This window comes from Ambystoma mexicanum, chromosome 2p, assembly GCF_040938575.1.
Source record: "Ambystoma mexicanum isolate Mex_15411 chromosome 2p, UKY_AmexF1_1, whole genome shotgun sequence".
Taxonomy (NCBI): Eukaryota; Metazoa; Chordata; class Amphibia; order Caudata; family Ambystomatidae; genus Ambystoma; species Ambystoma mexicanum.
This window is the reverse complement of record NC_090923.1, coordinates 638,143,189-638,157,593: the sequence shown is the minus strand read 5'-3', so window position 1 is coordinate 638,157,593 and position 14,405 is coordinate 638,143,189. Positions and strand designations below refer to the sequence as shown.

Here is a 14,405-nt window from a genome sequence, read left to right as displayed (position 1 = left end):
GAAGTGCACCCTAGTCAGGACATCAAGGGTTAGCTTGCTTTTCAGCTGAAAATAGGTAAACACTATGGGTTCGGTCTGGAAGATTCAGGATGTGTCTGAATAGTCCCGCCACATATTCCCCAGTTCATGGCCCGACACATCCTTAGTAATCCATGGATCCTGATATTTTTTCGCTGCATCCAGTTCTCTGCATCTTCCTGCTTCGACATAAGTGCCTCCATCTGTTGCCCATGCAGTCCATTCTATCTGTGAGGAGGGCTTGTTTGTAAGCCAGTTCCCCCACTGTGTTCTCAACTTCCTCCAGTTGCATTACAGTTGCTTTAATGTGAGTGTGGAGTTCCGCACTTCAACCAGCAGGTTTATCCGTGCTGCCTTGGATTTCTTGTTTCATTTCGAGGAACACAGCTCTCAAGTTAGCCCTAATAGCTGGGAGGTCCAGAGAATCATGTGAGGCTTGAAGAGACACATCTATGTGGACCTGGCATTAACAAGGACTGGTTGGTTCTTCCCCACCTGTTCCTGTGGCTTCAGAATCTGCTTAATGTTTCCAGAGCCATTGGATTTGACTGTTGGTGCCGCCATAATAATGCTCCAGTCTGCTTAATCCTCAGTGCTTTCCCGGGGACACAGGCACCTCACAACCACCACACTTCGGCCAGAGGCCCCTAGAGATCAGCAGGGTGTTGCTGGGCACTGATCAACACTTCACTCCAGAGCTCTCCTCAGATGCTCTACAGATTATGCAACTGCCGGTGCCCCAGCCGTCTCCAGACTGCTGTGGAGCAAGGCACTAAGCTGATAAGATGTGCAATTCCTTGCCAAGAACCTGAATCCCCTGGTCCACCATTCCGTGTCCTAACCGAAGAATCACGCTCCACGAGCGTGGCGCAGTCAGTCAATCTGAGGGTGCCACAGACCCTCCTTGTGACCTCTAGGCTGGGATCCAGCGCTGCCCCCTCTGTACACCCCAAAGGACGGGCAGACCCTCATGTGGAACTATCCATGTCTGTCAAGCATCTGTGACCCGCTGTTCCATCAAACCAGCCACGGCTCTCACCGTTGTTTGCAGTGTTGCTCACGGTTTCATGCTGACAAGATTTTTCTGGGGGGGGGCTCTGCTGCATGCCACCTCACTGGGAGCCTTCCCGCTGGCGGGCTAATGCCTGCCTGAGGAGCCGACCCGTGCTTCCACCGTGGATCCTGCTCCTGGCTCCACTGCACGTCCATCGCGACTCCTGTTGCTCCGTGACACTGGCTCCAGGGGATGGTCACCTGTGGCGCCTCTACTCCGTCTGTGAAGCACTGCACAGACTGCTACTGGGCAGCCCCTGTAGGAATGGGTCTTTTCATCACTGTGACTGAAAGCAGGCCCACCCTTAAAAAGTACATACACACTTTGTCTGTAAAGCAAGTTTATTGTACAAATAGCTGGGAGGGGTTAGATGACATCAAAGGTTCAAACTATCCTGTCTCCCTGAACCACACAAAGAACACCCCGTTTATTCAATTTGTAACAGTTAAAACACTCCCAAAGGTTTTGTTACAAATTCAACCCCCCCCCCCACATGATTGGTTCAACCTATACAATGTAACCATATTCTCTTTAGTTCCCACACTTCTTATTGGACACATTCATCTGAGCACCACACTATTTAACTTATAACTGCATGTTTCATATTTACACTACACCCCTCTCTGGGGCCTTTCCATATTTGGTAAAAGCCTTATCTCCTAGCTACACAGTTTACACAACTTACAAACTATTTCAATTATCACAGGTTCCATCTGGTTAGAAACCTTTACCCCTGCTTGTGATGCACAAGGCTATTCTATGAAAATACGATTGATATGGAGGAGGGGAACAAACACATTTCCTTTTGATCTATTGTTGATGGTTTTATCACCAAAAACATGTTGGTGTCAACATTTCACTGTAAACTATGCGACTTACCATTCCAGCCCACAAGGTCCCAACCCACACCTTGACAACTCTATTGGAAATCCATAATCTATCTATGCTCCTTTCCCTGCAAGCACCTAGCATCAGCTTTAATTGTCTGGCCCTAAAATCCAGCCCTACAAGGGGGCCGGAATCCACCCATGATTCAATAACAGACTCCTATATACTTACAGAGATTGCATCTCTCCTTCACAATGCACATAGGCTATAAAAAAGGCCTGCCCAAAACTGACCATATGATATTCATTGCACCTGTTGCTGTCCTTTCCCAACCTTGTAAAACTACTTTCTCAGTCACACAGAGTTCAATTGCCCAACCCAGGTTTTCAGCCAGCGCAATTCTTAACTTGTCAGAGAACTCTGCGGCAAAACAGATCTGTATATTCATACTGCCCAAAACCTATTTCCCTAGAGACCCCAGGTATGCGTACTTATACATGTATGTGCAGAACTACTGCATCCCCTAAAACTGATTTTCCCATTGCAAATCTCCTACCTCCCATGCACATGTAGAGATCCTCCCTACCTGGTTGTTAAGCGCTATGTGGCCTGACACACATATATTGCATTTCATTGTATCAGCAATTTTGACATTTATCATGCTGCACACATGCAATTTGAACATGTATCAACTAAAACACAAATAACACTAAAAATAACACATATCTCATTCCCATTAGCTACACTGGATTATGCTAAATTGCCACATTATGTCAACATCGCTATCACCTTCACACATCCACCAGATTAAGGTCTTTCAATGGGGCCAACAAGGCTCTGGCAGCCGGGGTGGGTCTGTTGAACTTCATATCTGATCTAGCTACCTTTGGGTCAAGTGTACAATTAAAGTCCCCTCCCCATATGACTGCCCCCCCCCCAATTATGGACCACTTTTGTTATGTAAGGTCCTGACGTAGCTCGTTGCATCTTGATTCGGGGTATACGTGTTAACAATGCTCAGCTCCCTATTTTCCACTAATACCTTTATCAGAACCATATACCCGTCCGGCTCTATGGTGGACTGTAACAGTTTAAAGGGGACATGCGGTGACACCAAACGTGATAACCCCTCTGGCATATGCTGAATATGTGGACCCTAAGGTGGTGCCCCTCCACTTCCTCTCCACCAGGCTCTGTTTATCTTTGGTTAAGTGAGTCTCTTGCAATAAGGCAATGTCAATTATTTGTCTCTTCAAATACATCATAACCTTATTCCTTTTTAAATAACTATTGAGCCCTCTCACATTCCACGTCACTATCTTGAGGTCTCCCATCCTACCTATTTCCTGTTCCGCCCTTGACCCCCTTTTCCTTCCCCTTCCGCAATACAATATAGGTGTAAGCGCACCCACCCCCTTTAACACCCATTCAAACCCCCCCAACTCCCTTCGCACCCCCCACACCCATCCTCAACTGTAGCCCAGCTTCATCCCTGGATCTCAGGCTGACCTGCATCTAGTCCTTTCGTGGCCTGCGCCAGTACTTGGATCTCAGCGGGGGGACACCAAACTACTGGTGACCCAACTACACTAACTTCTAGGGGTAAGATGCCCTGATCCCGCCACTCCTGGATTAAATGTTACATTATGTTGCACATTTCGATATCAGGCTCTGCTAAATACCAGGGCCATCTCCTGATCAAGTCAATAGTAGGGCCTCATGCATTACATCAACCAAGTCTATCAGTGGTGCGATGTCGGTTCCCTTATCTTGTGCACGCCGTTCCTGGCTATTCACATCTTCTGGGCAACCTTGAGCGTCGAGCCAGCTAGTGGCTTCTTCAGGTGTCTCAAAAAACATGTTTCTTCCTGTGTATGATCTTCAATGTCGCCGGGTATAACAGCATGTATCTGAAGCCGGCCTCTCTAAGCCACGTAGTGGAATCGTTGCCTTTGTACCAGCATGGTGTAATCTGGGTACGCCATTTCCATTGCCGACGCCCTGCTTATGGTTCCTTCTTTATGAAAGTACTCCAGGATCTTTTCCCTGACCTTATTGTTCAGGATCTTAGCTATAATGGCACGAGGCGGGGCTCCCGGTTGGAGCCGTCGGAGCTGGGCCCTATGCGCCCTTTCGACCGTGAATCCTTGAGTAAGCACACCCGCCCTTATCTCCTGCAAGAGCATGTTATCCACATAGTTCGTCGGGTTCGTGCCTTCCTCCCCTTCCGGTAATCCAACCACCCGTATGTTGCTGCGTCTCGCTCTGACTTCTTCCTCTGCACGGCTCTCTAGGTTGCGCACCTGCTGCGGACACACCTCTTAACGATAAGGTTGAATCGATACACAATACTGTGCGCCATTTGCCTCCTTCCCATTGGTGCCTGAAAGAAGCACCCTGTCCTTCTTGACAACCACTGCTTCTAACAGAATGGTAACAATAGTCCCTGGAGCTATATCCTGTGACTCAGCAGATCGAAATAAAAATTCAAAAGGTATACACCATGTTCAATCTACAACTCAACACTATTATCACCCCATACAGAAACAATGCTGAATGCACTGCCCCCCCCCCCTGTTCACGCTATCACTGTAATACATGCGGGAAAGCGTTGCTTCTCTCACTGTGTACAATCCTGGAGTCGAGCATACTATGCTGTCTTTTGAAAACTTAATCGACATATCAGGAGGTCCCTAATCAGGAGGTCCCTTCCCAAAAGATTTGCTGGGGTAGTCCTACAATATAACAAGGGAGCAGATAAAGTTTGCATACCTACCTTGATACGCAGATCGTCTGTGTAAGGAACCGACAGGACAGCCCCATAAAATCCCTGTGTGTCCATCGTTTTGCATGAAAGGGGAAAATCACCTTCTTTGATGCATAATTTCGTAGCCCTGTATTGATCATAAATGAAAACGTCTGCTCACCTACCTTTACTCCTATCCGAGGTTCCTCTTCTGGATCAGTAGCAACCAATAGTACTGGATACATCAGAGATCCCCATGGGCTGTCCTATTCTGGTACATTTGAGCACCAGGAGGGTGAAAAAAGGATTTCCTCCAAACACACTTGCTCCAGTGTAGTGGGTGACTGTCCTGCGGGGTAGAGGGTTCTTATCCCAAGCTTTTACCGGTGCCTGGGCTGACACAGTCGGTGGGCGTGCATGGATCTGTGCCATTCCAACTGCTGGGTTTTGATCAACTGGGAATCCTTGAGTAAGCACACCCGCCCTTATCTCCTGCAAGAGCATGTTATCCATATAGTTCGCCGGGTCCGTGACTTCGTCCCCTTCCGGTAATCCAACCACCCGTATGTTGCTACGTCTCGCTCTGCCTTCTTCTTCCTCTGCACGGCGATGGCACAGAGTTTGGGGTGTATGGCAACCTTGGGGATTCATTTGTGGGGGACCTGCATTGAAATATTGCGGCCGGCTTTGACACTCCTGTGCGACATGCCCCATTCTCCCACACACCCAACACTGCACTCCATACCCTCTATAACCTTCTCCCGACGGATGATTAAACCGGGGCCCCATCCCTCCAAACCTGCCAAATGTCCCATCACCCTGTGAAAATCCCCCCTCCCAGTGGAAACCCTCTGATTGGTCTTGGTTCAGGTACGTACCCGTCCATCCATCCTGCTGTTCCAATTGTCTTTGCTGTTCCTCTGTAGAGCTCATTATAATTGCTCCTTATAAACAGATCTTTGCAAGCTTTTTCTGAACCAGCATGGCCTCATCCTTTTGTGCTTGCTCCATAGTAGCTTTCTCCTGCCACCTTTTACAAAAATGTAGTGTGAGCTTGAATCTCCTGCCAACTCATGGCCTCTATTCCTACCACGTTATCCAGGTAGTGCTGGAGACATCTTTGGGGAGTCCCTTTTTTAACATGTGGTAGAAGATAGCCACATTCTTGTCCCATGCTTCTTCCATCTTTGCCCTACACATTTCTTGAATTAATTGAATATGGGCAGTAGGATCCTCATCTAGGTTGTTTTCATCAAGATAAAGTTTATATTAGGCATATCGGGTACATCATTCTCAATGCCCCTCGATCATGGGTGTTCATATTCAACCCCCGGATATCCTGCTTTTTTCCAGAGCTTATTTGCTTGTTCCTCAATCAAGGCTGTGAAAAGGCTTTTTCATGTCCCCAATCGCTAACATGATACCAGCGGATGGTGTTTTTTCCAAAGCATAAATCCACTTCCCCGCCCTTGCAGTGAGCGAAGAATGCAGCTTCATTAGATTATTCCGGTCCATATGTGACCACGGGACAGAATACGCCACCCCCTTTCCCTTCTGGAGTAGTGGGAATTGAGCTAACCCTACCTTTACTGGGGCTTTTCCCATCTGTCCTCGGCCTCTCCCTACAGCCATGTGAGCCCCACGGCACGTCTGAAGGCCCCATGGTGTTTTTTTCCGGATTACTGCTGGAGCAGGAGGCACAACTACTACCTCTTGTCCACCCTGCTCGTCATCTGTTTCCCATTAATCCTCTTCATCCTCTGTCCCTACTATGACATCCCCTAATCTTTCTAGTGGGGGCGGAAGCGTATTAGGCACTGCCCTAGCATGCTGCTTCTCTTCCTCCTTGTTCTGATGCCGTACCTGTGACGGCACGTCCTTCCTCCAAATCTGCATTTACTCCCTTAATAACTAATTTATCTTGCCTAACAAGGATCTGACCATGCCTCCATCTCCCTTCCTCAACCTCTTTCACTTGCCTATTACCTTCTTCCTGTTCTTTAATCCTGCTCTGTTGTAACTGCATTACTTCATTCTCTGCTAACTTTAATGCTTGTTCCCGTTTTCGCTGTTCCTGCCTCTCTACCACCATCTGCAATCTATCTCCTAATCTAGTGAAGGCGGGGTGGGGGGAACCTCCTCCCTTCTAAACTCTTCATCGCTCCTTGCTCTTACATTTCTCTCCTGATCTTATTCCTTCAGCTCCAATTTCAGTGCTGATCTAAATGTCGAATAAGCTCTCCTCATTCCACCTTCCATTTGAGACCCATCAATAACCTTTACTAAAGATAGTGTTTGATGTACGTGACTGGGAAAGGGACACAGCCCCTTTAAGAACGGACACACACTGGGAAGCAGGAGGAGGGCGGAAGGGGAGGGGACAAGGGAGGAAAAGAGTTAGTTATGTTCTAGGAGAATAAAGAGAGGTTGAATACAATGGTGGCTCCGTGCTTTCGTGGTATGCCTGGGCGCTGAAGCGTGCTGAGTTCCCCCTGCAACAACTGACGACGAAGCACAGACGAGTTCCCATGCCTCGCACGCATCAGACAGACATGACCAGCTCTTGAGGTGGGCTGACACGCCTAGCGTGAACGGAGGGCCTGTGTGCCCTGCAGTAGTGGTGGGCCAGTGAGCCCGTGTGCTTGAAACAACGGTGGGCCTGTGTGCCCGGCAATCGGAGGTGGGCCTGTGATCCCTGCAGCGAGCCTGAGCGCCCAGAGTCAAGGGGCCTGCTGATCCCATCTTACGAAGATTGGAGCTGACAGTGGTGTCACCCCAGTCCATCTTGTAACCACCGAAATGGTTACCAGAGAATATGCAGGTTCAAATTCAGGGTTAGTGTATCCTTCTGCGAGCGACAGAGGATAGCACCCATATTGGGGCGGTGCAGAGGAAACTCCTACACTCTCCTTTCTTGTCCCCTCCTCAACAGTCAACATTTTATGGGTCTTACTGTCCTTGTCATACAACCTCCATAACTCCAAGATATTCAATCTATTCTCAAATTTCGAACTTTTACACTTAGTTACTAGGAAAGCATGCAAGTTCTCCAACATACCCTTATCATAAGACCCTTTGTTAAGCCAGGAATTAAACGTTTTGCCTTTCGTTTCCCTCAACCATTCTCAATGCTATTTTAAAATCTTCACCTAATATCCGAGGGGCACATGACATAAATGATTAAATGGAGTCTCCATGCTGGAGACCAATGTAACTCAAACACATTTTCAAAAATCATCATATAAACTTCAAGAACCAAACCCACAGCACAAACAATCACTAGCCACAAAAAAACCCCTTTTCATTTCCGTTTTCTTAAAAAAAAAATTCCCACACTCAATCTCCTTACTTGCCTTCACCACAACCATCTCGATAACTAAGACACTCCTCAGGCATACACTAAAGACAGCATATTAATTAAAACACACACCGGCCAAAGATCCTCTTTACTTCTCTGAGTTTTCTCCTTTACTAGAGCATAAAAAGGAGCGCAATGTTTTCCACTACAACACCGCTGTATCTCTCTCTTCTTTACTAGTGCTGTCTTTTCCTGACTACAGGAAGATACCCTTCACTACTTTGAATAACTAAGAAAAAGCAAGGCACAGGTTCCGTCCGCTCAATCAATACAAATTAAGGGGTTACCAAGGGTACACTCCAGAAAAGTATCTACAGGTGGTCTTACCATAGGATGTCACCTCACCCTAAGGCAAGGGCTCCTGCCAAACAGACAAGCTTCCTGAAGGGTATCAAGACTAGCCTTACAATGGACGTGCAGGTATGGGAGACCACACCTCTTAAATAAACTAGGTAAAAGGTTACGACATGGAACAGTTCATTCACTCCTCCAAAAACACTCACTTCTCCAACCCACTTGACCTCATCTAACCTTACACACACCTATCTTGCCCTTATCCAAGATAAAAAAAATGTATTTCTTCTCCCCTGTTACCCTCTTGCTTTACCTGGCAAAGATGCACTCTCATGAAAGTGAACCCTGAAGCGCTGTGACGTGGTGCTCCTTTTATCTTACCTCTGCAGCCGGGTCATGGTACCACAATTCCGTGGGAGGGGGAGCAGACAGGCCTCTAACCAATATAGTATCTGTAGCCCTCCTCCTTGTCGAGCATCAAAGACTCCCCGCAGAGAAAGCTCCAGAGACCCCTAATGTCTCGGAGAGCCTGGGCCCCACCCAGGGACGCCAAATGTAGGAATGGGCCTTTTGATCACCATAACCAAAAGCAGGCCCACCCTTAAAGAGTATGAACATGCTTTGTCCGTAAAGCAAGTTTATTGTACAAACAGCCAGGAGGGGTTAGATAACAGCAAAGAGTCAAACTAATCTGTCTCCCCAAACCACACAAAGAACACCCATTTTATACAATTTGCAACAAGAAAAACACTTTCAAAGGTTTTGTTACAGACTCAACCTATACAATGTAACCATATTCCCTTTGGTTCCCACACAGAGCTTTTCTTGCTCTGCAGAACCTCTGCAGTCTTCTTTCCCTTCCGGGACAGCGTGGTCTTGCACTCTCACACTTCCCGGATCTCTGGGCCGCCCAGAGTCTCAGTCCACCTGCGGGCTGTGAGGTACACACGTCCTGAACTGGCCTTGGACTCTCCATATTCTCTTGTCCCGGCTCTTGTGGTTCATCCAGACAGGGCTTGACGATCTATCAGGTGCTTCTTCAGTTTTTATCTTGTTTCTTCTAACCAACTGACATGAACGACTAGATTGGTAAAAGTGGTTTCAATGGTTATTCGGTATTGCGCCACACTTCCTACTCGTCTCACTACTAAGTGAGTGCTGATGTGGCAACTCACTAAGACTCTCCCTCGTCACTATTAAGTGAGTGCTGATGTGGCAACTCACTAAGACTCTCCCTCGTCTCAGTACTCTCTTTTTGGAATGCTTTGGAAAACTACATAGGGTTTGAGGGTAGGATTGAAGAGGAATGAGATGAAGTAAAGGTGGGGGAACTGTGGGAAGGGGGTCTAGGGTCCAGTGATTGGTGGGAATACCACGTTCTCCCGATGTGGCCGTCGCTGGTTCCAAAGGGGGATTCCCCATGAGTACCATCCCCAGGGGGACTATCGGGTAGCGGCCTCACCACCCTGGCCTCATGGGAAGGAAGGGGCTCCCCCTTCGGAAGCAGTCATGACATTGTGGGATTCATCACATCACACACCTTTGATAAAAACTTCAATCGGCACTTCCATTTACAGGCACAAATGCAGACCAGAAATTCAAGCAGGCTCCTGGGCAGGATCTCATAAGTAGGGCTCTACAAATAATTCAAAGAAGTGGAAAAGTTTTAAATCAACTAGTCATCCGCCAACTTCAATGCTATCCCGCAACGTGCAAAATGTACATTCAATAGGTTTTGCTGCCAAGAACATTACACCAGTGGTGGAAGTATTTGTGAATAATAATCTGGTAATTCACCCTTACCGTCTGTGTACACTGGTCCATGCTTGTTCAACGCAGTCAGATTGACATTTTTTATTTTCCTGCTTCCACTCCAGATCTGGAAAAAGATTTGGAAATCACCATGGACAATACATTAACATTAATTATATTAATTTCATGTAATTACTGTATTACTTTAAGTACATAATGCACCATACAACAAATATCTAAAACAAGAAAATATTGCAGTAAATGACAGACCTGGGCCACCTGAACTCCACCCAGCTATACACTGCTCATGGCCTTGCACGTGCCATTGCATTTGGCATATCATCAGTGGCATCACTCATAACATCAAATTCACCGTCATCGGTGATATCACATATTATAGTACCAGTTGACCATAATGTTAACATTGCATTTGACAACACATGTGTCAACTATGAGGCTACACACACACACACACACACCACACTTTGTACTCGTAAAGGGTTGTTTTGTATGCTGATTATGTCCCACCTTTTAACTATCTAGTACACTAACAGATTTTGCGCTTTTAATTTCTTTCTCCACAATCAATGGTTTTGATTGTAGTAAAGATGGGATAGCAGCAAAAGTCACAAACTGTGGAGTACATAAGTCGGTCTGTTTCATAATTGGTAAATACTAGGGGTGTACCAAATAGCATATTTAGTATTCAGCTGAATGCTGAACATGAGGCAGAATAGTTGTTTTCTAAACTTTAAAAATCCACTTTAAAAAAGAAATGTGTTGCTATGTTTAATTTATTTTTCATTATTTTAATCAACATTGGGATGAATCTGGGGAATTAGTCCCTTCTTCGCTGAAGTTAGGGGGTGGCTAGGGAGGTGATGCCACTCATCAAACCTTCCTTAGGGGTTTGGGAAAGCAGGACCTCACTAGGAGTGACTCCCCTTCAGGGGACAAGTACTCCCATTCCCATGGGGAACTAGCTATACCTAAAGTATTATCTGCCTACATGGGAGTAAGAAAGACTGACATCACGTGTATGTGTCGAATTCAAGACTGACACTGAAATTACCTCTCTGTGTTTGATTCAATGTATTGCTGAACTTTCCATAGGCTTGACAGCTGGTGGTGAGCAATCCACCCCTTTAGAATCTCGGAGCGAAAATAAAGGGCCAACAACCCTTGAATGGAGAAGGAGAAACCCTACGCCAAGGCGAGCCCCTGATGTGAATGTCAGCGAAGGGCGGAAATGCGCAGATCAGTGGAGCCAGCTGCAGCCTGGAAGGAAGTAGACACCCAAGAGAGATGCCACCTGCCCAGTGAGATAGCAAATGGGGGCTGAGAGGTAGATCGAGGTCGCACAAATCGAACTGTACCAGGAGGTGCGACCGCATCTGGGATGTGGTGGGCCCAAAGCCTGCAAACAGCCGCAGAATCTGGGAACATATGGAGAACTGGGTCCTCCGCTCTCAACCCGAGAGTCAACCAGTGGGAGAAAGCCAAGATGAGCGGAACATGAAAACTGCTAGCGCCCTGTGCAGAAGAGCGGCAAGCCATGGAGAACACTAACCCCACTGATGAGACAGATTCTCACTGGAGTAAACCCCGCAACACAGCAGATACGTGCATTGCCCAGGGTGAAGGGAAGAGAGGAAAGAACGAGTGGGGGAGAGGGAAGGACTAACTTAAACCCCTACAAGGGTCACAGGGACGCAAGAAGAGAGAGAGCATGAGAGAAAGAGAAGGGTTGCGGGAGCCAGAGAAACCCGAGCAACACAAACCTCCAGGGGGTCACAGATACCTCCAGAAGGTTCACAGGGACTTCCAAGAACGGGACCCAGAGAGGGGTCACAGCTACCTCCAAAAGGGTCACAGGGACCCACAAGAACTAAGACAGCCAGAAGGAGAGAGGGGTCACAGTCACCCGCAGAAGGGCCACAGAGAACAAAGGAGAGAGAGGTTACAGGAACCTTCCGAAGGATTACAGGGGTCCACGAGAGCCAAGTGAGCCAAAGAGATAAGTGAGACAAGGAGCCCAATAAGCAAAGTAAGGAGCAGATACCAGTGGCGTGCTATGGTCAGTTCCGTGAATGTCCTTGGACTGAGGACTATTTTATTTTTTGGACTATCAACAAGCACCTTAGTTTAGTTGGAATGGAACTCCATTTTAGTAGCAGGGTCAGTGAGCGTTTTCTTTTAATTTAAATAAAAAACAAATTCTGCCATTGGTTTCCTGTTGGGGGTGGGAGGAAAACTTTCATTTCACACTAAAAGTTTAATGAGTGGAAATACCAATAACAGAAAAAACAAATGAACAAAAAAGTAGGGACCACATTTAAGGAAGGAGGTTGCATAGGCAAATCAAGTACTGCTCAAAGTGTCGGACTTCACGAATGCAAAGTGCTACGATGCCTTAAACAAAATGGATACTGCAATGTGCAACTATTTGAAATTAGGTTAAAAGCGTAATTTGACGTCAAGGAGCTGTTACATTTGCACTGCAACATAAATGGCGCCCGCCACCAAATATTTTCATCATTTGCACGGCGGGGTGCTAAAGTGCAGGGCAAAAGGCGGCGTACACGTGTGTCCCCCACATTTCTTCCAGAACCTTTGCATTCCGCCATGCAAAGTGAGTAAACGCTGCCTGACATGCTCGCATGTCGGGGAGGGTTGGATTTCAGTTGGGAACATTGCTCACCATCCATGCATGTTCTGGTTTCATTCAGAGCATGTACAATGGATCTCTTTGGGGTCCACCTGCTTTATGCTGGTGCATTAGGCAGACGGACCACATAGGGATCGCCAGCTTTTGCGCTGGCATAACACTTGTATGGCCAAGAGGAAGGAGTTGGTGGAAGCCCTCCAATCCGCCATACCAATATGAGCCATAACGTAAATGAATAACTTAAAAGCCTCATGCAACGCTTTTTTTGGCATTAAATGCTTGTTTCTTGCGACTTGAAAGGTAATTTAGGTGGAAAGTGAATTTCAAACCATCATTCCAGCTGACACAGAAATGTATTTGCAGGCTGCAAAGTTGAGGGAGGTATTCAATCGCTCTACTATCTGACATGTGACTGAATCTACCCAAGCCCCACGCACTTGCTTGTTGGGCAGTCGCCCAAATCTGAATCTATATCCGCTTAATCCACTCTCTTTCCTACCAGACAAGAGCAAAGAAAGGCTCTGTGGCTTTTTCATGTCTTTCACTCTTCACCGCTCCACAACACCAGTACATATATGTTCTCTCCATCTCTGTGTCTCCGTAGAAAGTTTCGCTCATCACTCACACCATTCTTGTTGAGACAGACTGGCCTATAATGTTATTTTTTTTTTATTTTTTTATTGTTGCATGAATAGTTTACATAAAACCTTATACAACATAAAGTACATTCCAAACAAATAGCCAAGTATATTTCATTTTATGAACAGAAACATTTTTAACACATTTATCAGCTTTTAAAATCATTCCCAGCCATAAAATCAATATTCCATATGTTTTATATACAAATTACATTTCATATATCATATATCATTTCATATACCATTGGATCTATCTAGTCTCTACTCGTTGGATTCATTATTTTTAGCTTCCAGTTCCTCCTGAATATTAAGAAGGAGTGAATTCAATGCGAGGATTAGGGAGATATTTGCACCCCACATGCAGCGACTCCAGAACAGATTCTTCGACATTTCCCAGTCCCCCTCAAATCTATCTGTCAGGTAGAGAGATCTTTTATTCCCAAAATGGGTGCATGTCAGGAGTAGGTGCCTAAGAGTTTCTGTCATGTCGGTCGCTCCACAAAATCGACATGCGAGATTTTTAAAATTATCCTTTGATCCTTTTTCTATATGGTTCCAATGGTAAATTCTGGCATCTGATTTAGTCTGAAACGCATAAATGTATTTCTCGCCTTCTGGCAAGGAAATCTTTGAATATATAGAGGAATTGATTCCCTTGCATGAAAAAATTTAGCGTACTCTTTGTAGGTAGCATGGGATTCAATATCATTTACTGTGTCTACCCAGTCTGACCTAAATAAAGATTTTTTGACTAGTCCCGGTCGTTGAATCAGATCGTCTAAGCAAAGTCCCAGCGATTCCAACAACAAGAGCATTCTATCGCTAAAACTCTTAATAGATAGTACCGTCCCTGTTTTGACAACCTTATTCAACAACTCATATAAAGTATTTATCGGAGGATCATATATTTTTCTAAAAGAGGAGAGTTGCCTCCACAAGTATCTGGCTTTAAGTGATATAAGACATAACTCGTGCCGAATAATGGAATTGGGGATTGCCCTAGAAAGGCCCATTGCTTCCTTCCACAATTTCCCCTGGATCACATTAAG

At 46.1% G+C, this 14,405-nt stretch overlaps 1 protein-coding gene across 3 annotated transcripts in view; it reads right to left on the bottom strand.

Annotated features, from left to right (window-relative positions):
* Positions 1–14,405, bottom strand: part of LOC138566633 (acylamino-acid-releasing enzyme-like) — a 1,029,593-nt gene that overhangs the window by 728,515 nt on the left and 286,673 nt on the right. For all 3 annotated transcript variants that reach the window (XM_069644173.1, XM_069644175.1, XM_069644174.1), the window contains one exon: positions 10,102–10,177. In XM_069644173.1, the coding sequence (XP_069500274.1) occupies positions 10,102–10,177 (76 nt within the window). The remainder of the gene's footprint in view (positions 1–10,101; positions 10,178–14,405) is intronic.